The following is a 24,529-nucleotide window of genomic DNA, read 5'->3' on the forward strand; positions in this document are numbered from 1 at the left end:
TATTTATATAGCACCACCAATTCCGCAGCGCTGTACAGAGAACTCACTCACATCAGTCCCTGCCCCATTGGAGCTTACAGTCTAAATTCCCTAACACACACAGGCTAGGATTAATTTTGTAAGCAGTCAATTAACCTACTAGTATGGTTTTGGAGTGTGGGAGAAAGAAACTGGTGGAAACCCACACAAACACGAGGGAACATACACACTCCGCACAGATAAGGTCATGGTCGGGAATCGGACTCGACCCCAGCGCCGTGAGGGAGAAGTGCTAACCATTAAGCCACTGTGTTGCCTATTGCTGAACTTAAATTGTACACATCACATACACACAGTAGAAGACATTTTCTAGGCTTAACCAATAATTATGAGCGTTTAAAAGATAAATTTTCTAAGAACTGTTGGCGTCGCTGGGGCGTCAGCCTAAGTGATGTCACTAGTTCCCTGTAGTTTGATAGGCTGATTATTCAACCAACAAAATATCCGTCTCCATTATGTGTGACAAAGATACACTTTAAAGTCTCCTCACACAGTTTGGTTATGGGTGATATAGTCCCTGCGCACCTTGCAGGCATTATGGAAAAGGACAGCATCTGTAATTTGGGTTTGGGGTGCAGTTGCTTTCAGCTCATATTGATATATAGTTCTCTTTCTGTTACAGCCCTGAACCGCTTCCATGCAGCCAACGTCCAGGGTTGTGTACATGGGGAGGCTGATGCTTTGAATCCATCATCCTTGATACCTTTGGGGCAGAATGCAGGTAGCAAAAGGTAAGTGTAACAATTTAATATAGAAATCAAGATAAAAAATGAATATATTTAGATATAATCTACCCATGCATTTTCAAAGTGATAAATGTAGTAAATGGCAACTTACATCAGCTGTAGAATTTCAGCCCCTGTTGCCTGCTATAATGATCTCTCAAGGTTTGCGCTATTGTCCTTTATATGCTGTAAGGAACGATGATCCATGGTAGTGGCATTACCATTGTATCATTGTCTGGCTTTTGAAAAATTATGTAAGGATGAGGTAAAAAGCAGCTGACCTATTGGGCAGAGCTGCTCTTGATCCTGGGAGGTCAGAATATTCAGGTGTTTAGGCTCAGTGTGTTAACACCTTTAAGGCAGTAATGCCGTCACTGGATTTTTGGGAGTGGGGAAATCTCTATTTCCCTGAAATAATAAAATTACTGTGGTTCCCACTCTGGAATGAGCACCTTTTTCCAAATACTAAATCTGGCGCCACACAAACCTAACCCCACCCTTTGGCAAGTAGTACGATGAGTATCCGACTTTGCTGAAGACGTAGGTGGCCAGACTGAGCGAGTTTCGGCCCATTGGTCCAAGTGGTTGGATCACATGCAGCATCTATGAGGCTTGGTAATTCAGTCAGAAGATATCACAAACACAGGACGATAGTGGTCGTCTTCTGACCACGTTTACCAACATACCATAAAACCATCTGGCTTTCATTGGATTAATATCGGCTATCGCTGCTGTTTTCAGTCTACGCACCCTTATTCTCTCCTCCCCACCCTCTACCTGTCCTCCCGACCCCATCCCCTCTCACCTCCTTCGCTCTCTCTCTCCCAGTGCCTGTTCTTACCTCGCTCACCTCTTCAACTTATCACTCTCCTCTGGTATAGTCCCCTCCTCTTTTAAACACGCTCTTATCACCCCTATCCTCAAAAAACCCAATCTCGACCCCACCTCTCTTGCTAACTATCGCCCTATCTCACTACTCCCCTACGCCTCCAAACTTCTCGAGAGGATTGTCTGCAGCCGCCTCGCCAAACACCTCTCTGACTATTCCCTCCTTGACCCTCTCCAATCCGGCTACCGTCCCCTCCACTCCACCGAAACTGCCCTGGCCAAGGTTACTAATGATCTCCTAACGGCCAAGTCCAAGGGTCACTTCTCCCTACTTATTCTCCTTGACCTCTCCGCAGCCTTTGACACCGTGGACCACCCCCTCCTGCTGCAAACCCTTCTCTCTCTTGGCCTCTCTGGATCTGTCCTTGCCTGGTTCACCTCATACCTTGCTAACCGCTCCTTCTCTGTATCAACGTCTAGTTTCTTATCCTCCCCCTACCCTCTCCCTGTTGGAGTCCCGCAAGCCTCTGTTCTCGGTCCTTTACTCTTCTCGCTCTATACTTCCTCACTTGGCGCTCTCATCTCCTCCTTTGGTCTTCAGTATCACCTCTATGCTGACGACATTCAACTCTACATCTCTTCTCCTGACCTTTCCTCCACCCTCCTCTCTCGGGTATCTGACTGCCTCTCCGCCATCACCTCCTGGATGTCCGCGCGTTTTCTTAAAATCAATATCTCCAAGACGGAACTCATTGTCTTTCCTCCGCCCAGACTCCCATCCCACCATGACCTCTCTATTGTCGTCTCTGCTGCCTGGGTGTCACCCTCGACTCTTCTCTCTCTTTTGCCCCCCACATTCATTCCCTTGCCCAGTCCTGTCGCTTCCAACTACGCAACATCGCCCGCATCCGTCCCTTCCTCTCTCAGGATGCCACCAAAACTATCATCCACGCACTCATCATCTCCCGCCTGGATTATTGCAACCTTCTCCTCACTGGCCTCCCCCACTCCCATCTCTCTCCCCTCCGCTCTATACTCAACGTGGCTGCAAGACTCATCTTCCTCTCACGCCGCTCCTCCTCTGCCTCCCCTCTCTGCCTCGTCCTACACTGGCTTCCCTTCCCCTATAGAATCCTCTTCAAGCTCCTCACCACCACTTACAAGGCTCTCTCCCACTCTACTGCCCCCTACATCTCTAACCTCCTCTCCATACACACTCTGGCCCGCTCTCTGCGCTCAGCCAATGATCGCCGCCTCTCCTCCACTCTTATCACTTCTTCCCACTCCAGAATCCAAGACTTTTCCCGTGCAGCCCCCCTTCACTGGAACGACCTCCCTCGTTCCACCCGTCTCTCTCCTACTCTGTGCTGCTTCAAACGTGCACTGAAAACTCACCTCTTCCGCATAGCCTACCAACCATCTTCTTAACCCCTCAGCTTTACCACTCACTCTCCCTTCTGGCTCCCCTTGTGCCTGATTCTGTCTACCCTCCCTTAGGATGTAAGCTCACATGAGCAGGGCCCTCTTCCCTCCTGTCTCCTTACCCGTTCTTCTGCTCCGTGCTTATTGCAGCAGCCTGCCTGGAGTTCTGAAGTATTGGTATTTTTGTTTATTGTTCTGTACTGTTTCACCCTGTATAGTCTACTGTTTGTACTGTGTACGGCGCTGCGGAAATTTTGTGGCGCCTAACAAATAAATGATAATAATAATACGCACAGTAAAGATTCTCGGACTTTGGTTCCAATTTGTAATAGATCACGAGCACTGTGTTTTCCTCCAGTTTTATCAGGCAATGCCAATACAGATATGCTCCAAATTCCTGTTATAAACCTGTCATGCAGTTCTTAAAATAATAGAAGTACACACCTAAATAAAAGCATAATTGCAATGTACAATTATCAACATACATACCATTATTTAAAAGGACCTATAAAACTGTGCTACTCTTAAGCAATATTTAATTTAGCAACTGGTTTAGGCTGAAGTTCCTGTGCTGCTGACACATGATCATGCAGAGCCAATGTGCAGAAAGCTGGCAGCTTGATGATGTCACAGGATGTGTCTCAGGAGCACAGTGAGCATGTTCCAGCCAATACATGGGCTGTTCACATGCTGATCAATATTCATAGCATTCAAGAAAATGGCTAACTCCATAATGACATATAAAACAGTGACTATAGAAGAAACTATACAGCTGTAACGCACAGTAAAAGTAAACATGAGTTATGTGTTGTCTGTTCCAATATCTGTTTAAAGTGTAGTTTGTAGGTGACGGTTATGTTTGTAACTCTTGACATTTCAGAAGACATTGTGGAAGCCTATGGCTGACCTACTAAGGCTTGGCAACAAGAATTCTTAACACTTAAAAGAAGATTGAGTTATGAGATTGATCTAACTAGATGATGTGAATGACTACTATTTGTATACAAGCTTGGCATAAAAAACTGTTGTGACATTTTTCATGTTCAATACCGAAGACTATTTTGCCTGTTTAGATACGAAGCTGGTACTTGCATCTGTGTGCATTGCAAGCCTGGAGTATGTAAAATCAGGCAGTTTTTTTATGTCAATCACTTTTTCATGGCTGGCTAGCTCAGAGTTGTGTGTTAAGTGGCATACTGAGCTGTATTTTGCTTCATTGCACAATGTAATTTTAGTACAGTAACAGATGTTTATGTTCCATTTTCAGTGCATGAGATCAAGAAGGTTTTATATGCGAGGACAAAATAGTACAGTGTTAAAAAGATAAAAATATAAACTGCATTGCCCTCCTGTTAGTGGGTTGACAGAAAATACAAGAAGTATAAATATCTTACTTTAGCTGCCTATATCTTACACCTAGATGTTTGCCAAGTGTCCAACTCTCCATAGCAGCTATAGTATACAGCGCCATCACAACAGTAGGTTAGGTAAGGTACTGCACTTCATGGCATTTCAAGGGCATCACTACCACACTGGCAGTGTTCATATGTGGTATATTGTACCCACATAAAAGCACATAGAGGTCGCTGGAGTCTACATGCTGGGTGCTTTTAGACCCAATTCTACTCTCACAATAAGCCAATGATGTCACCATATGTCTAAACTCCTGTATATAATATCTGTATAAATGGCAAGTTATAATAATTGACAGAGTTCTGCTTACTTGGCGTCTAGCGTTCATTTGATCCAACAAAGTCTTCTGAAGGCTCCAGTGCTGCTATCCTCTCTCCTGTTACTGCTTGCCTGTTGCAGACAAGAAGAGGCGTTGTAAGTGCTCCTCCCTGGTGAACTTCACATTGATAGAGAGCGACAATACCGCTGCAGTAGGTAGTAGCAGAGAGGAGAGCAGCGCTGGACTGTCATAGCCTCAGGGGACTCATCGGACTAGATGAACACTGTACCCCAAGTAAGTAGAGCTCTGTAATTTATTATAACTTTGTCAGCTCTGCTAAATGTTTAATTTTGGTGGAGTTCTGCTTTAATACACAAGTGCTGCAAATATATTAATCATCATCTTCAGCAGCTATTTATATAGCACCGCTGATTCCGCAGCGCTGTACAGAGAACTCGCTCACATCAGTCCCTGCCCTATTGGAGCTTACAGTCTAAATTCCCTAACATACACACAGAGAGAGACTAGGGTCAATTTGATAGCAACCAATTAACCTTCCAGTATGTTTTTGGAGTGTGGAAGGAAACCCACGCAAAAAAGGGGAGAACATAAACTCCTACGTAGTTATTTCACCACTTATCATTTATGATATTTGAGTAGTGATACTGTATTGGGAATACAGTTATCTCATGTATAATAAGAAATGTAATGGTACCACCTTGTGTGTATAATATCAATAAATCATATATGGGATAATTTATTTGTAATTTATATAAATATGCGAAGCCTCTGAAGAGGTCCCTGACCATATAAAAGCAGGACTGTGTAGGCTCAGTGCGATCATACAGGACACAGACATCTGAGATATTTTAGAGAAGGGAGTTCCTTATAATGCACATTTTTTCCTGAAGAACACTGAAGAGATGACATCAGAATCAGGGGCGGGCTGGCCCTGGGGGCAGGCCGCTCAGTCAGACCGCTATTAGGGCCGCCCCCCGGATGCAATATATCACCTTTTCACCGGTGTGCACTGACGCGGCCACATCTCATGTCATCAGATGCGGCCGCCTGTGTGCCCCCCGGGCTTCCCTCTCCCAGCCCGCGCCTGATCAGAATGCACAGTTTATACAGTATTTATTTCTGCAGATATTATTTCCAGGAGTTTTGAGATGTATTAAAACCACTTGTATATTACAGTAGTGATATCATTTAAAATCTTTATTGTTCATTTCAGTATCCATTAACACTTATAGAACATGTCATCCGACCAACAAGTTTTTTTGGGGGTTTTTTTAGTAGTGGATTTTAGTTAATCTGTTTTATTCTACCCCGGTCATTCGCACAGGAGATGTATCGAAGTGAGCATAAACACTATGCTAATTACTAAACTGGGCCGCGCTCCGTCTGTTTCATGCTGCATCCCTTCCTGCATGTTACCACCAGCAAAGTTCTGAAATGGTTTGTAGCTGGGAAAGGGATGTAAGAGAGACCAGAGTTCAGCCCAGAAACTTGAATGCTAATTACTAGACATCATTGCAGTGATATATAGGGGGGAATTCATTTTTTTAACACAGCAGTAATTCATTTTAACGTGTTTTTTTTTTTTTTTCATTTTTGAGCAGGTTAACTTTACCTGAGACTCAATTCCATTTTTAACGCAGCGTTTTTGTTTTTTTTCATCAAACTGTCCTATCGCGCTTCAGTAGAAGGTCTATTGAAAGTATAGGGCGGGTGAAAAACGATTCAATTGTTTTTTAATGCGGCGCGTTAAACAGGCCAATATACTGTTTTATCTCGCACCTCTTTGGGGTGTGCTAAAAATAAAAAACCTAAGAAAACTATTTGAAATCATGTAATAATGAAAAAAATAAAAATAAACTATGTTGATCAGTAAAGCATAACATGAAAAAGTTGGTTTTATTTTAAAAAAAAAAATAATGAAAAAAACCCATAAAAATAAAATAATCACTAATTATATTTCTGTATGTTTTTTTTGTACTAATATGTATGTACTAATGTGTTTTGACATGGTATAGAATAGATGATTCTATAGTAAAAAATAGTGAAATAAAAAATATGCTAAAAGAAAGTACTGTATGCAGATATTATCAAATAGGAAGGTTGTGTAATGCAATCTAATGTATGCAAATGTATGCCAATCCTTTATATATATATATATATATATATATATATATGACCGCGTTAAGCCCCCCCTTCAATCCCCTAAAAATTTGCTGCGTTAACTAATAATGGTCGCTATAGCAGTTAAAAATCCACGCAGGATTTTTTTTTTTTTTTTAAAACTGCGGGAATGAAAAGAAACTTGTGGTCAATTGAATTTTCCCCCTAAGGATGATAGGTGGCGCTAGAGAAGCGGAGTGCAATTTGTTTTGTGATCAGAGACTTTCAAAATGATTGTACAATTATTTCTAAAGTGCTACAGTTCACCTCGCTAACACCACATAGTACATTTCATTAATTGCGGGAATTAATACCCGTATGCACAATGTCTTTAGAATGTATTTCACATATCTTCAGGTCATGACTTTATTTTTGCGCATCTTCCTGGCTTTGTTAGTTGTTTTCTAGAGGTGATAATAATGAGAGTGGTATTGTGTAATCAGGCTGGTGATTTCACAAGGCCAATTTCTGCCTGAATAGAGTGAAAAATTCCTCCCTCAAATGTGTAATGAGACAAATATTCCACCAAACAGGTTTCAGAATTTTGCCCTTCACCCAATGAGCGAAAATTCCACAGACCCCTCCCGATAACTGCTGACCCTGGATTCAACCAACAGCAGCAGCGTTTAGCATAGTGACAAATCTCTTACAAACCATGTGTACACATTTTATTGTTATTTTAATAGTTTAAATTAGACGGTAGTTTCCAGTGTATTCTCTGCTAGACTATATTTTATTATCTATACGTCCGGATACTTCGCCAGTGTGTACCCGGCCTAAGTGTTTTGTGTTGGCGGCAGAATGGAAGGAAAGTTTGGGTATCGTGTTGTATGAGTTGAGCTACAATTAAGAAACCTGCAGAAAGATCTGTTTCTTTATAGATTTTATGTTCTATATATACCAGACTGGCAAACTTCCAGTCACGCTGTCTCCGAGCATGGGGAAAGTCCATTTCACCAATCATCCTGACAGGAGAGCAATAGGTGAATGGTTTTCCAATGTTCTTAAGGAAAGGTCGCCTCTTGCACACTGCAGGGAAAGTAATGAGCAGTAACAAATAAATCAAAAAGCAATAATGGTTATTGGTATCGCCCCATTCTTCTGTTAAATGAGTTCTGTGCCGGGTAATGATTGTGTCCTCGTTTCTTGCAGCTTCATATGCTTAAATAAAAACCCCTTCACCCTACATCCAGTTTTATGTTTGAAAATAACTTTGAAATATAGTGAAACTAACGCCAGAATTAGCGAAATATTTCACATCTCATTTGGTCATTTTTAAAAAAAAAAAAAAAAATCTCCTCACAGAAGATACATAACACTATGGGGGAAATTGAATTTACAGCAGTGTCTGACTGCTCCTTTGCGGGTACTATGGTACCCAAAAAAAATCACTTTTTCCCGCCCACATCTATGGGGTGCGAGGATAAATCCATTGAGATAACTGCCTTCAGGACTGTTTAAGAGGTGCTCCGCGACACATTGCGGGGAATCTAATTCCCTCTTTTTCAGTGCCTTGATGTTTACCTGTTGTCTTCACAGTGGCTGCAACAATATACAGCTGGAGCTTGTGACATCTGAGTGCCTCTACCTCACTGATATAACTAATTCCTAGGGAATGAATAGACTGAGTGCTCTTTTTGACAGTGCGATCAGCCATAACCCCGGAGAAACAGCTGTTTCTCCAGAGAATGGCCAGCGCACAGTTTATGAAGCGGATTTCTCCTGCATTTACCTAGTTTTTCGTGGGTTACCGCATAGAGCTCTATGGGGACTGTGATGTAAGTAAGCTACTAAGCAGTGAAAAGCATTGCTTTTCGCTGCAAACTAACGTAATCTCAAGATGTCGTTATCTTACCTGTCCCTATGTGCTCAACTAAAGCATGGAGCATCAAGTGATCCTGTGGGGGATCACTTGATCCCCCGCAGGGCCAAATCCTATGCACATGCCCAGACTTTAGCTGTAGGAGGAGGTACTTCGGGGGTTCCTGAGCAGCCCAGGACTTAGTACTGCATTCTGTATCACTGTATGCAGCAACACATAATGAGTGGTACCGCTGCACACTAATAAATAGACCCCTGAATATTGGTTCAGCTCACAAATCAGCTGCTTCTATTGTATAGAGCAGGCCTGGCCAGCCTGTGGCTCTCCAGATGTTGTGAAACAACAAGACCCAGCAAGCCCTGTCAGCTATTCACTGGCTATCCACTGGCAAAGCATGCTGGGGCTTGTGGTTTCACAATCCCTGGAGAGCCACAAGTTTTCCATGCCTGGTATAAATGACAAGTCCACTTTAAACCTTGTGAAAATGACATTAAAGTGGTGAAATTAAAGGGAAACATATCTATTTCATAGGCTGTTTATTTTTCATTTTATAGATATAGACTTGTGCACAAATTCCTATTTACAAACAATCTCCAGTATTTGCATGTTGTATATTAGTATGCAATTAACATACTGCTTTTTAGCCAAGATAAAAATACTATTATGTATCAGTGCCCCTGAACAAATGTCAGGCATGGGAGAAACTTTTTATGGCTGGCTGTAAAGATTTCAGGTATTTTTTTTTTTTTATTATTTTTTATTTATTCCAAAGGAATGAATCTCTTATGAGGCTCTTCTGACCTGTGTATCTGTCTTTATGTTAATTATTATAAACTGTAAAGGAGTTAGTAAAATATGCCTGTATATTAGGACTTATAGTGGAGACGGGACAATGTGTGTGAATATATATATCTTCAAGTTATTAAGTTATGAGTGAGCTGGATGTAACTGCATACTTGCCAACTCTCCCGGAATGTCCGGGAGACTCCCGCATTTTGCGAGAGTCTCGCGGACTCCCGGGAGATTGTGGCAATCTCCCGGATCTGCCTACTTCCTAGTGAAGTGGGTAGAATTAGGTCCCAAACGCAGCGATTCCAGGTGAATCGCGACAATTGGCCCCACCCCCCGCTGTCAAATGACGCGGTTGCATCATGTCATAGGGGCGGGTCCAAAATGATGCACATTTTGGAGGCCCGCCCCCCATCACGCCCACCTCCCCCGCAGGCTCCCGGATATCATCATTCCAAAGTTGGTAAGTATGGGTAACTGTCTACATTTTAAAAATAATTAGCAGCTAGGGTGTCATCCAAATCCATCCAGTGGAAGGGCCAGAACTAGCTCCCTGTGTTAAAGTTCTGCCCAGCATACACCAATGAGAGGTCCGAACCGGGACCACAAACACACCATTAGGCATCCCAGACCAATTGCCAACCCTCTGTGAAGTTTTCATCCAAATCCATCCAGTGAAAGGCTCAGAACAGGGTCAAAGTTCTGCCCAGTGTATACCAACAGGAGGTCTGACCAGGACCTCAACCCCCTAGTATGTCTTCTGGGATCCAATGTACCACCCTATGTTTTTGTCCAAATCCATTCAGTGGAAGGATCAGAACAGGCATCCCTGTTCTGCCCAAAGTAGAGCAACAGGAGGTCCACCTGGGACCCTAACCCCTCCCCCTAACACCTGGCCAGGATCCAACTGGACCACCGCATGTTGGTTTCATCCCAGCCGGTGCAGAGGTGTCCAAATGCATAATCGGACAGACAAACAAACAAACAAACAAACACAAGAGGACACCACTGTAAGCCACCCAGTGACTGAGTGTGATAACAGAGTGGCAGTAGGCCAATGTTTAAGTGCAGAAAGTTGGTAAGTACAGTTCAGACTGCTTGCAGAAGGGTATATTTCATTTGCACTATGTAACATGGTATAGCTGCGTATATCTGCTGTAAGCCACCTTTGTGTGCTCCTATATTATTCCTAATATTTATCACATAAGTGTCAACACAAACATTCCTATCTTTCAGTTACAGCTCCCAATCATCGGGCCCGGAAAGCGGTCAGAATGGACAGCAACAGAAGAAAAGAGGGACTTTTCAGTTCTGCACAGGACAGGTTCCACAGTACACCATGCTGGATGCTGTTGGATTGGTAAGAGAATATGGCAATACTGTTATTATTAGTAGATGAGAGACTGCACATAGGGGCATATTCAATTACGATTCGCAGCCGCGATTACGCGCTTCTGCGCATATAAAGTGTTGTTACGGTACCGCAATATCGCGGATTTCTGTGTGCACCCCATAGTGGTGCGCATATAAATCCACTATGTTGCGGTACCGGGACCCGTGCGGCCGCGAATCGTAATTGAATATGCCCCATAGTGTCAGGTGCCGTTTTAGTGTCGTTTCTTACGTTGGCCACAGTCTGGTCTCTTGCTCAATGTACATCCAGTAGCTTCTCTGGTAACCTTACCTGGACTCTTTGCCTCTCACTTGAGTGTCAGCTGCCAGCAAATATTACCGAGTGTAACCTGTCCATGTAATAGTGAGAACCCTAGAAAATAAGGTGACATAACATGAATATGACAATATCAGAGTATTACTATGACAGTATTGTCCATCGGATGGGCCAGGCTTGGATAGAGTCCTCTAAGGCTTTTATATTGTCTGCGTGAATATGTATTTAGAACCTATATGTATTCCTTCTTATTAAATATTTTACTGCACCAATCTAGTGTGTAATATAACTAATATGGGGGAAATAAATGAAAACTGGTGCGCGATAAAGGTGGTGAAATCATACCTATGCAAGGTTTTCTTTTTCTAAGATGTATTAGGAGAACGTCATTCTTGCTGTAATGTGTTACAGCACCTTTTTTGCTATACATATCTGTGTTTTATAAATCTCACTCATATTTTCTCTCTGAAATACCAACATAAGCTGATTGTTTGGAGGTCCCAAGGCAGTTTCTTAAAAACAAATAAGACTACTGTTCTTTGGCAGGAGTAGATTGCTTGCTTACAATGAATGCTTGTTTGTTTGGATTCCCTTTATAAATGATTATATATAAATTATGTTCACACTCTAGAAAATCTTTTGCCAAGCCTGGAATTCACATGGAAAATACAGGGGTTCAGTAGTCTTGTGATGCCCACGTTAGAACCACCTTGTCCATTATCATGATTATGGGGTAACACATACCACACTAGAACATATACTAGCAGAGGTATATGGGTGATCTGGTGAAAACATCTGTGATCGCTATTGCTGCATTATAGTCAATGTTTTACAATCTACTTTGCTTACAAGTGTGAACAAGCCATACATGTTGTAAACATGACGATGTGTATAACATGTTGAATGTATAACCTTGTTTCATATAGAGGTGAGATTAACACCACAATCTTCTGGCATTCGTGAGACAGGAGGAGTTTTAAATCACTACTTTGTGCTGTTGGAGGCCCTGCTCCTTCCACTATTTAACTCTCACAGCTCATTTGCCTCCATTCCCCTCGTCACACTATGATACTACCGCTGTGCTCACAAACACAATTACAGCAGTGGTCAGCTCACTCGTCTCCTGACATACTCTGCACTACTGAGAACTCTGGGCTCTGATTCTAGTTAAATGTAAGACACAATTCCCATGCAAAAATACCCCTTGTTATCGTTTTAAGTCAACCATAGAAGTTATATAAATCTATTATCTGGTCTGAAAGTTATTTTTGGCCTTAACACCCCCTATTTCACCCCTCAATCAGAAAGCATTGCAAAGGTTGTGGGGTGTAGATACACTTTGAATCATAAATATATTGCATCTAACATGAAATATTTTATTTTTAGCCTTAACCTGGGTACACACTACAGTAATTTCAACCATTTATTGTACAGAATCACACGATAAACGATCATATGGTTAGATATTGCATTAGTGTGTACGCTCCCACGATCATGATTTATAGTGCCAAAGCTCATCGTATCGTTTGATTTTCTAAACTTCCTAAAACTCACTATAAACGATGGAACGATGTCGGGCAAATGTGGAAGTGTGTACGCACTCACGACCAACAGTGTAGGCAGATCTCTGTAGACTTTGCAGAGTCACGATCTATTCAGCAGATGGTTATGAGAGACGAAGAGCACAGATCTGAAGGTAAACTGTGTAGGTGTGTACACATAAGTCTGCAGTCTCATCGGGACTTTTAGTTGTTGGTAAAATCATTACGGAAATCGTGTGTGCAGTAATTTTCTGTAGTGTGCACCCAGCTTTAGATTACCCATGCTTTTCACTCTGTTTTATAGCTATCCAGTTGTACACACTTTAGCCTCTGAGACATGATTGGAGGTAGGATGAAATTGGCTGTTCCGGAGGAGGGGAGGGTAAAGTGAAGATTTGTGTTTTATATATAGCAAATGGAGCAGACCCTCACACCCACAGCAGTGATTTTCAGTTCCTACTGTTAGTCGTACTGTCTGGCTGTGACAGTATCTTGCTATGTCTATGCAGGAGTACATGGGACTTTTATACTCTACCCATAGGATTCTGGTACCTGCATCTCTCAGCACTGTCAGGCAGGCAGACTTGTTTTTTTTATATTTCTATAACTACTTACAAGTTATTAAGTGAAGAACATCTTTCATAGGTGATGCTGAAGCACGCTGTTGTTTAGGTAATTTTACATCCAGTATTATATAATACTATATATAATAGATATGTACATTTATGTAATTACCACTCTCTACTGGTTACGCAGGGAGCAGCGGCTGTGTTTTTCCTGCATTTGGCTCGGCAGGTGTCGTTCCATTGCCCTACTGGTACCTCCCAGGAAGACAGATGCCCCAGAAGCACTTATTTAAGACAGATATTCTCGTCTCTCTCCCAGTGCAACAATCTCTGTAAGTATTATTATAATAAATTATTATTTTTTATATGGCGTCACAAGTTTCCACAGCGCTGTACAAATACAAAAAAAAACAGTAGACCGAAACAATACAGGGTAAGACAGAGCAAAACAAGTAGAAGCAAGACTCCAAAAGCTCCAAGCACAGCAAGTACAGTGACATCTGAGAAGAAGAAATGGAATTGAGACAGAAGAGAAGAGGGCCCTTGTAGGAGCTTAGATACTAAAGGGAGGAGAAACGGAAAGCAGGCACAAGAGGAGACAGTGGAGGGAATCAGGTGCAAGAGGACACAGGGAAGAGGGAGGTGAGGAGAACAAGGCTGGAGAAGTTTAGGTGGATAGCTGGTAGGATTTGATTAAGAGATGGGTTTTGAGAGCCCGTTTGAAATTGCTCAGATTAGGGACGGACAGACGGATGGAGCGAGGGAGATCGTTCCAGTGAAGGGGGGGTATCATGAGAGAAGTCTTGAACTCTAGTGTGGGATGAGGTGATCAGTGCAGGGGAGAGGCGACGGTCATTGGCTGAAAGCAGGCAACATGCAGGTGTGTGAATGGAGATGGCGGAAATGCAGTCAGACACAAGCGAGGAGGGGGTGGAAAGAAAAAATGTAGAGTTGAATGTCATCGGCGCAGAGGTGGTACTGAAGAGTACTACATTTTATTGGAATTTTAGCATTTTAAAACCAAATAAGCAAAAATAAAATGCTTAATTTTGTATAGTAATGGCACAAATGCAGTTCTCAAGAAAAGGGGGGTAACAACATAACTACTGTGTAAAACTTTAGATTGCCCTTTGTCTTAATGACAATGAAGGCAGCCAATTTGGAGGGGAAACCAATATGCATGCAGATCAGTTCAATATTTTTTTTGACAAGTATCAGTAAAGTTCCTCAGTGATGTCACTGGTCCCTAGTGAATGGATAGGCTGAGTGATGTCACTGGTCCCTAGTAAATGGATAGGCTGAGTGATGTCACTGGTCCCTAGTAAATGGATAGGCTGAGTGATGTCACTGGTCCCTAGTAAATGGATAGGCTGAGTGATGTCACTGGTCCCTAGTGAATGGATAGGCTGAGTGATGTCACTGGTCCCTAGTGAATGGATAGGCTGAGTGATGTCACTGGTCCCTAGTGAATGGATAGGCTGAGTGATGTCACTGGTCCCTAGTGAATGGATAGGCTGAGTGATGTCACTGGTCCCTAGTGAATGGATAGGCTGAGTGATGTCACTGGTCCCTAGTGAATGGATAGGCTGAGTGATGTCACTGGTCCCTAGTGAATGGATAGGCTCAGTGATGTCACTGGTCCCTAGTGAATGGATAGGCTCAGTGATGTCACTGGTCCCTAGTGAATGGATAGGCTGAGTGATGTCACTGGTCCCTAGTGAATGGATAGGCTGAGTGATGTCACTGGTCCCTAGTGAATGGATAGGCTGAGTGATGTCACTGGTCCCTAGTGAATGGATAGGCTGAGTGATGTCACTGGTCCCTAGTGAATGGATAGGCTGAGTGATGTCACTGGTCCCTAGTGAATGGATAGGCTGAGTGATGTCACTGGTCCCTAGTGAATGGATAGGCTGAATGATGTCACTGGTCCCTAGTGAATGGATAGGCTGAGTGATGTCACTGGTCCCTAGTGAATGGATAGGCTGAGTGATGTCACTGGTCCCTAGTGAATGGATAGGCTGAGTGATGTCACTGGTTCCCTGTGAAATGGATAGACTGCATTCTCACCGATGTTACAGGTGGATTGATTGACTCCACTCTTATTTGTTTAGCTAACTACATGTCTGTGTGTTGGGGGCAGGCTCACTTTAAAGTAGTTAGGTAGTACATGATCCCCACACACAAAAGAAAAAAAAATAAAGTAATGTAGGGAAAACAAAAAAAAAAAGAGTCATTGTATGGGGGAAATGGGGATCCAGTAGGAAAGTGGAGAAATAGAGAGCAGGGACTGGACTAGTGGCCCCTTGCTAAGACCTGTCATCTTTTTTTATATGATAAACTAAATAAATATTCGTTTTTTTTGTTTTTTTTAACAAATTCCAGAATTTGTACTCAAATAGTATTTGTTTATGTGTCTTAATTGGTTACAGTTGTGAGGAGTCATGTTGTGCCAAAAGGTGTCCAGCCTTGTACCTGGAATGATATTCTACTGCAAGGTGAAGCTGCTCTGCAGGATACAGATGTGTCTCTTGAGAACTCCTCTTCAGCACCCTCTAGTGGAAGTGACTCGCTTCATCTAGCCGAAAAAGGTAAACTGAGATTGTCATTTAATTACAACCACTACAAAATCTCCGCTGTCCAGCTGGTTGATTCTTACCTTGTCTGCTGCAGGGGAGTTACAGATCGGTGACACTTCTGATATTGGCTCTTCTTATGAATCGGACAACAGTGCAGAGAACGCATCAAGCCCTACTCAATCGGTAACAATGCAGAAATTATAACATGATCCTAGCATAAAATGGACATGGCATGACCCGTGAATCAGCTCCTCATGTATGCATGTGTGTTTGAATATTTAAGGATTAGTTAACAAGTCCTGCAAAAGTATAATATAGTAAGAGTCACAGTGAATTGACACAGCAATACGCAACTGCATTCTTTCATTTAGGTGAATTTCTGGCCATATTTTCCTCTAGCTTATATTACCTAGTAAGCAGCCCTCAAAAAAGAGGAATGGATACATGCATTCAAGAATAAGCACGTTATAACATAGGGTTGTGCTCACTTGTGTTTCAGCTGCTGGAACCAAAAGAAGAAATTGGAGAGACTCTGCAGGATGCTGCCTCTCGACTGGTGGATGTAACGGAGACCAGCTTACCTACAGTGTTGAACATATTTGGTACATATTAGCCCTCATCCTAGTATGTTAGTTGAAAAACATATAATTTAAGTCTCTCATGTGGACTCTATTTCTTTGTCAGTGGAAGCATTTTGCCCACTACTTCCTTGTAGAATCTTTATTAATAATTCAAACCTATAGATGTCTAGTCTTCCGTAGAGGTGGTTGGTTTGGATAAATCTGTCAACAACTGGGGAGCCACAATTTGCCCAAGTGACACCTTGATATTGCCACAGTTTTAGGTTTATTTTTTATTTTTTTTTCTGGTATAAGCAGCTGTCCTGTGTCATTCCATAGAGGTGTATAAAGCAACGGAGGAAGGGCAGGGCAATTAAAGCAGAGTGGCGAGACAATAAGGGGTAATTGAATAAATCTCGGCTTTGGTGTGAATTAAATTATTTAGCTCAACCCAAATTCTAGAAATTGGAAATTGAATGAGGCAATTGTGCTTCTCTCTACCTGTGTTTGCTATTCAGTACCTGCTATTTAAAACTTCCATCCACACTCGCCTTCACCACAATCAGTTACAGTTGTTTACCATAAGTACACTAACGCTGCTTATTCCTACAATCATGCTTCGTGCCATACAATGACATGGTATATTTTGCTGGTCTCCGAGATCAGACAGTGACTGTTTTGTTATCAATTTGTCAAGGTATCATCAGTACCAGGGACAGTGCGGATCACAGAACTGCTTTCCGCTTCTTCCGAGAGTCTGCGGAGAGTGGCTACAGCAAGGCCCAGTACAACACGGCCGTGTGCTACGAGAAGGGAAGAGGCGTCACCAAAGACATGACAAAAGTATGTGGCTGTTTTCATGTGAGCGTTGCCAACACCTTGGATGCACTTTATAGAGCACCTGTCAACTACACACAGTACCGGCAGCTATTTTGTGGGCTGAAAAATAATAATGACTATTCAGCCTACAATGTCACAAGGAGCCAGTGCTATTATTAGTATTATTTACTGATGATGATGGCATAGGTAACAGTTATATGGCATATATGTATCAATTAAGAATACAGGGTTTGATTCCTACCTGTAAAAATAATTGAAGCTGCATCAGGGACAGCAGGATTCCTATTCATTTGGAAAGATGCTTTAGTGGTTATTTTTTGAAACATGTATACTGATTTATTGCAATCTAGTCCAACTGAGTACCTGCTGCTTTGCTGGATATGTTGCAGGGATTTAATGACTTGAGTTAGTAACAGATTATTGTGCATAGCGCTAACTTTTTATCGTCTTTCCTGCAGGCTGCAGAGTACTATTTCTTGGCAGCCAAAGGTGGGCATCAGCAAGCCAAGTATCGCTATGCCCGCCATCTGCTTATGTCCAAGCCGGAGGACACCCAGTCAGCAGTCCAAATGCTTCAAGAAGCCGCCCAAGCTGGGCTGAAAGAGGTGGGTGGTGGAAGAGTATGTCGATACACTGTAAAGCCATTCCAGCAGGCTCCAAACCAACATACCACTACTATTAATAGTACAGGAAGTCTTATCACCTTCACTCTTACCTTAAGCTGGATCACGGTAACTTTTATTGTAGCAACAGAAACAAGAGTATTACACCCCATCTATAGCTTTTCAATAGAGCTCTAATGCAGAGCTATGGACCGCACTGAGAGCCACAGCGCTAGTTAATTCTCGTCTTCATACATTTTTGTTTCTTAAGGGTATCCCTCTCCTCGTTATTTAGAGGTTGGGGTAATATTTCATGAAGAATGGGTTGTCCAAAGTAAAAAACCCCTTTCAATGTTCACCTGTTGATGCCAGACAGTGCAGCCAGTCATTTTGTGGGTGAAATCAAGAAACCTTGTGATTCCGAGTATTTTATTGAATTGATGTCCGCTAAAATTATCAGTTACAAAAAAAAAAAAGTGTTCTGATATTCGCCCAGTAGTGTGAAGTTCTGTCACACTCTACATTGTATTGAATGTAGAGTGACAGCTACAACATTTCTGCAAGTTACTGAGTAGACAATTGTTTTCCTGGAAAGTTTCCATGTGCAGACAGCATATAACTATAGGAAATAAGGCAGCATATAAAACTGAGACTGCCCAAGACGGTGTTCATAAATCCCCCCTAAATTACTAACTCTGCCATACACGTTCTCATGCTCTTCTGCCTAATTTGTCCTTTCCCACATCTGTACTGGGGAATACAGCACTTGCAATTAACGTTTATATAGTGCCACCAGAAAATATTAAAGCATTCACATCAGTCCCGACCCTTGGGGCTTACAATATAAATTCCCTGCCAGACACAATAGGGTCCATTTTTGTCAGCAGCCAATTAACCTTCCAGTATGTTTTTGGACTGTGGGTATATAACAATATACGTTTAAAACCCAGTATGCAGGATTTGGAAAACCCGATGAATGGGATAAAAATATGATCAATATGGATTTTCGTTTGCAGGCTCAAGCCTATTTGGGAGTCTACTATAGTAAAGAATCCCATTTCGATCCTCAGAAAGCAGTGAGATACTTTTGGATGGCAGCTGAAAATGGAGTAAGTAATAGTTTGTATCTATTACACAACACTGACAATGCTTTTGATTGTGTAGACATATTCCTGGACCAGTGTTGAGCTCTTGTTCTGGAACCCTTGGTGACACACTGGGCTATTACTGAAGTCAAGGCCATACCAGCACTTCACTATGTTAAAGAGAGAGAGAATCTGTCTGCTGTAACAGAACTCCTATGTGCAACATTACCCTAGTGTGTTAACTGCAGGGAATCTGTTGTAATGGATCCCAGCAAAGGAGGGAGGAGGTAGACGTTTGCTATTTAGGAGGCCGCAGGCAGGCAGGTGCGGCGTGCTGTTGGGGAGGCCGCAGGAAGGCAGGTGCGGCACGCTGTTGGGGAGGCCGCAGGAAGGCAGGTGCGGCACGCTGTTGGGGAGGCCGCAGGCAGGCAGGTGCGGCACGCTGTTGGGGAGGCCGCAGGCAGGCAGGTGCGGCACGCTGTTGGGGAGGCCGCAGGCAGGCAGGTGCGGCACGCTGTTGGGGAGGCCGCGGGCAGGAGCGGCGCGCTGTTGGGGAGGCCGCAGGAAGGCAGGTGCGGCGTGCTGTTGGGGAGGCCGCAGGCAGGAGCAACGCGCTGTTGGGGAGGCCGCGGGCAGGAGCGGCGCGCTGTTGGGGAGGCCGCAGGAAGGCAGGTGCGGCACGCTGTTGGGGAGGCCGCAGGCAGGCAGGTGCGGCACGCTGTTGGGGAGGCCGCGGGCAGGAGCGGCGCGCTGTTGGGGAGGCCGCAGGAAGGCAGGTGCGGCGTGCTGTTGGGGAGGCCGCAGGCAGGAGCAACGCGCTGTTGGGGAGGCCGCAGGGGGGTACTGGCTGGTATAATATGCTGGTAATTTAATCATAACATAATGGGTCATTTTAGGCTAGCCCTTATTAGATATGTTACCTTTCATTGTGCATCTCCACACACAGAATAACACAGAGTGCGCATTGACAATTATTTATTACAAAATTGCTAGCTCCTAACTTGTGGATCAATTTATCCAGACATATATGTATGTTATGAGGGGTTTTCACATAATTTTGGAGTACCATACCTACAATATACTAAATTACATCTAAAAGTGACACACGTACTTGCTCATCTACCTCATCATTAAATTGTTTGACTGTGCTGCTTGTATTGACTGTAGGAAAAGGCACTTAGTGATAATGTTTATATATGCATACCAAGCAGCAGTAATTATTTACTTATTTATTTTACTTTACTTTTTTTTTATCTTTTCTCATTTTGCTAATGTCCTAGATCACAGCCATACCTGTAATACACAGACTAAAAAACCTGATCATAAGCTCAACATATGTTAAAAAAATCTTGTCCACATTTCTCCCTCTTTAATAGAAGTGTGACAGTAAGAGGGTTCCCTAATCCTATTTTGAACACCCCTTGTCTGTACCTAGAAGCCAGAACACATGTCCTGCTCACGCCGTATATTACAATCCATAAAGTCCTGTTCAGTTCTGTGGCCCTCAATTGAAGAGACTGGATGGATAGAGTCATCTGATCTGACTTCTGATAAGTTGGGGATCCCTGTTTGCTACACTGGGAGGGGGCAGGTTCCATTTAGTGGGAGGGGTTTATACAAGTGTTCGCTCTTGGGATAGCTCAGGTAGTTATATAACTGAGTAATACAAAATGTTTTTAATTTCTAATATTAAATAAACGTTTTAACAAAGTGAATATTGTAAGTATTGCTGCAGAGGATAACTTCATATAAACATATCTATGGTGTTGTGTAGGTTTACAGTTCAGCAAAACAAAGAAATAATGGAACAATAAGCTGAGATTATACAGCAGTAAATACAGGAAATTAGAACACGTTTGCATTAAGAATAACATCTTATTAATGAGTTTTTTCCTCTGTTCAGGATGTGCAGAGCCGGTATAATCTTGGAGTGTGCTATGAAAGAGGATTTGGGGTACCTGCCAGCAGACAGGAGGCAGTGAAACATTATGAACGAGCTGCAAAATCTGGGCATGGCCAAGCTCAGCAGAAAGTACTGGCGATGCAGACACATCAAGCAGAAGGTGAGGACGTATATTTGTGGCTGGAAAGCCACTGCTTAATCACGTATGGGGGCACTTGATTATTGAAACCTTTTATAGTGATCCTATTGGCTGTACGTAGTAGAGACAGTTATTTAGTGGAACAGACGTTTCACTCGGCCACCCCGTTTAAGGTATAAAATGTAACTCTTTCCCCTAAAGCAGGGTTTCCCAAACCCAGTCCTCAGCGCTCTTCAACAGTGCAGGTTTTCCATGTCTCCTTGCTGGAGCACAGGTGTAATCATTACTGACTGACACATTGTAACAGATCCACAGGTGGTCCTAATTATGTCACATGTGATCCAGAAAACCTGCACTGTTGGGGAGCCCTGAGGACTGGGTTTGGGAAACCCTGCCCTAAAGTTTTGTTCATGATGTATGCAGCCAGTAGAGTGAGCCAGAAATATGCTTCATGATGCATGCTGTGTACCAGTATAGCTTGTAAATGGATGGAGCTGTGTCTGCTATCTGTATATGATGCAGTACATTAATGCTGGCTCCAGGCTCATCTTATCTAGGGAGCTCGGCATGGGTTTTATGTCGCTATATATAAGATGATGGAACTTGTTTAAAGACCTCTATCTGCGTCTCTCTCCCTCCAGGCTCTTCCTGTTGCTCTGGTATTCCACACTGCTTCCTTTCCTTCTAAGCCATTGTTGTCTGCTGTAGATTGAAGTTATTAATGTGTTTCCTTCACAGGACTTGGTTCTAGTTCTCCCCTGGCCAGTCTTCGAGCAGCAGCTTCCAGCCCCTGCCTTCCTGTTTTGGAGCGAATAAACATCTGGACAAAGCCCAACACCACAAACAGCCTGGGCCTACCTCACTCGCTGAGCACTGGGGACTTGTTAATCATGTCCCCTGCAGATAGTGGCAGCTACTTTCTGGCTCCTGTTCATGTGACAGGCATGGCACCTCCAATGGCCTCGCTAAGAGCTATTGGAGTTGGATGAACATCACTGTCTCATGCATAAGCACTTAATGTCGCACAGAGAGGACAGATAAGTTAAATCCTTGTACATTCAGTGCTCTAGGTCTACTTTTAATATTGTAATCTCTATGAAGTGTCTCAGTGGTATTACACACGAGGATGCAAATCCTGCCTGCTCACACAAACCACTGCCCTTTTGGCTTCCTGCTTCTAAATTACAGCCTTGACGCACTAAGCCCTCCAGAGATATGCATTTGCAGCAAGTTCCCACTAGGGGGCTATGTCAAAGTACGGAGGAAGTAGACTGTATGCCAGACCTAATGGACAAGTTGTGTGCTTCGTGTGCCTTAATTCTGCACCTCTTCCAACAGTAACTGCAAAATTTAAATGGTAAGGGTCAGTTTAACTGAGTCCAAATGAATACAATATGCTGCATTGGACCACACCCAGAATGACTATGTTGATCAACTAGAATATAGCTGCCAAACCATTAACTGGCAGCGATGCTGATATACGTCAAGCGGCCAATTCATGAGTATGTGGAATATTTTCCTTACAAACACCAACGCATGGCCAAGTATTTCATCCTCTTAGTACTATGTGATACAGGTTCTATGAAAAGTCACAGTTCCTGATTGATAAGGATTTCCTTGGTGGTAATTTTTTATGAACATAATAAATATGGAGAAATGTAAACAGAGGGCCTTATTCATTAAGGATATTAAAGCAAAAAAAAAAAGGAGTAACTTTGAACCTTGGTAAAACCATGTTATAATACAAGGGGTGAAAATTATCTTATTATTTTGCACATAAGGAAAATACTGGCTGTTTTTTCATGTAGCACACAAATACTTCATAGCTTTATTTTTACATTGACATTTAAAGTTGATCTAGGACATGCCCTACCCCAAATATAAATCTGTCCTCACATTTTACATTTTCCTTCTCCCTCCAATGCAGTATGGTTTTGCCAAGATGCAAAGTTACTCATTTTTTTTTTTGCTTCACTTTCTTTAATGAATCGGGCCCAGAATGTTCTCATTCTCCCCGTGTCGTATACATAGCACATATAACACAGATACAAGTATAAGCTATTAGCAGTGTATTCCTGTTCTAAAGGATATGATCACTGTTTTTTTGTTTTCTAGTCATATCGTCTTACTGAAAAATGGTTATGAATGTTTGCAAATCGTTTTATTTTCTGTTGCATTATGGTCGAGAACAAGGTATAAACGTGTAACCTCTCCCAGCACTGACTGATAACTGTAGTAGAGAGCAGCAACATCCAACATGGTTTGTGGGAATGAGAGTTCAGACTACTATCTTATGTCAGACCTGTCATACAGGTCAGCTGAAATCTCCACATAATTAGATATGTTTAATATTACTTTATACCTATCTTTATTGTATTTGATTATTTTTCTACCCTAAGGCAGCAGAAGAGTTGGTCATTTGCATTCATTTTATTAGAAATTTCAATCTAAAAAAAAGAAATGGTTGCGTTCTCTTTACACAGTCTCAATGTTATACAAGGGTAAAATACTTATTACGCACAAATGTAAGCGCCATTCATATATATTTTGATATGACTGGTTTAACATTGATAGCACTTATCGATGGCACTTACTGGCAGCAATCCATTGCAAACATCCTCTGAATGTTTTTAAATGAAGTGTTTTCTACTGATCTGTAACACGTTTCTTTTTGGTATTGTTAATTGGAGAACAGATACATACCAATGACTGTTGTTTATGCGGTTTCTTTTATGTGTACAATTATGAATATATAGGAAGGATTGCTCTCTGCAACTTTATAAAAAGTGTCCAAAGAAATTATGCAGATGACAAGCTGTGCGGGATGGTGTTAAACAAATACAATGTAAGACAATATATGAACTGTAATAAGCTTTATTAAACATTGACACATCATGTTTCTGCGTTTTTGTGTTATTTTAGTAATTATGATTTGTTTGCCTTTTTAAATACATGGGTATGTGACTGTTTTCTAATATAATTTACCAATCTTATGTACCTGTGTCTTTCAATAGTGACTTTAAGACACTTTGAACCATGATAACTGAACACTATACTGTATATAGACTAAATTATATTATACATTGTAACAGCTGATTGGCAATATAAATGCCATATATGTATACAAAACAAAAAGACACTTGTACCCACTTCTCTTTTACACTGCATATCTATGTGTATCTGGCTAAATGAAAACATGAGGTATTGGTTCATATTTTGATCAAAACATTTAAGCCTGCATCCCAGTGTCATGGTATTTCATCGTATGAAGGTACTTCATTGTATGCTGGACTCAAACATCCTTCTATATAAAACTGGTCACACACATACTGATCTTGCTGCAGGTGTTAACCAGGATCAATGGCCAATATGAATACAAACATAGGCGACCGAATTGTACAAGATCCACCTGTTCAGCCTCTCAGCCAAGAGTCCAGGGGGTAAATGTATGACCCTCCGATTTTTTTCAACTCGCCGGAAATCGGCGACTTTGCAGGTAAAATTTAAAGCGGCGATGGCTTGTAAAGGCAAGTTTGCCTTTACAAGCCATCGCCACTTTAAATTTTCACT

The 24,529-nt window shown here is 42.3% G+C and overlaps 1 protein-coding gene across 1 annotated transcript in view; it reads left to right on the forward strand.

Annotated features, from left to right (window-relative positions):
- DELE1 (DAP3 binding cell death enhancer 1) overlaps window positions 1–23,856 on the forward strand; it is a 29,090-nt gene extending 5,234 nt beyond the window's left edge. Inside the window, exons 2-12 of the mRNA XM_075210010.1 lie at window positions 662–770; window positions 10,715–10,838; window positions 13,445–13,586; window positions 15,684–15,842; window positions 15,925–16,013; window positions 16,330–16,432; window positions 17,088–17,233; window positions 17,689–17,835; window positions 18,849–18,941; window positions 20,821–20,980; window positions 21,698–23,856. Of these exons, the coding sequence (XP_075066111.1) occupies window positions 662–770; window positions 10,715–10,838; window positions 13,445–13,586; window positions 15,684–15,842; window positions 15,925–16,013; window positions 16,330–16,432; window positions 17,088–17,233; window positions 17,689–17,835; window positions 18,849–18,941; window positions 20,821–20,980; window positions 21,698–21,948 (1,523 nt within the window). The 3' untranslated portion in view covers window positions 21,949–23,856. The remainder of the gene's footprint in view (window positions 1–661; window positions 771–10,714; window positions 10,839–13,444; window positions 13,587–15,683; window positions 15,843–15,924; window positions 16,014–16,329; window positions 16,433–17,087; window positions 17,234–17,688; window positions 17,836–18,848; window positions 18,942–20,820; window positions 20,981–21,697) is intronic.
- Window positions 23,857–24,529: the final 673 nt, after the last annotated feature.

Source organism: Mixophyes fleayi, chromosome 4 (assembly GCF_038048845.1).
Source record: "Mixophyes fleayi isolate aMixFle1 chromosome 4, aMixFle1.hap1, whole genome shotgun sequence".
In the NCBI taxonomy this organism is placed as follows: Eukaryota; Metazoa; Chordata; class Amphibia; order Anura; family Limnodynastidae; genus Mixophyes; species Mixophyes fleayi.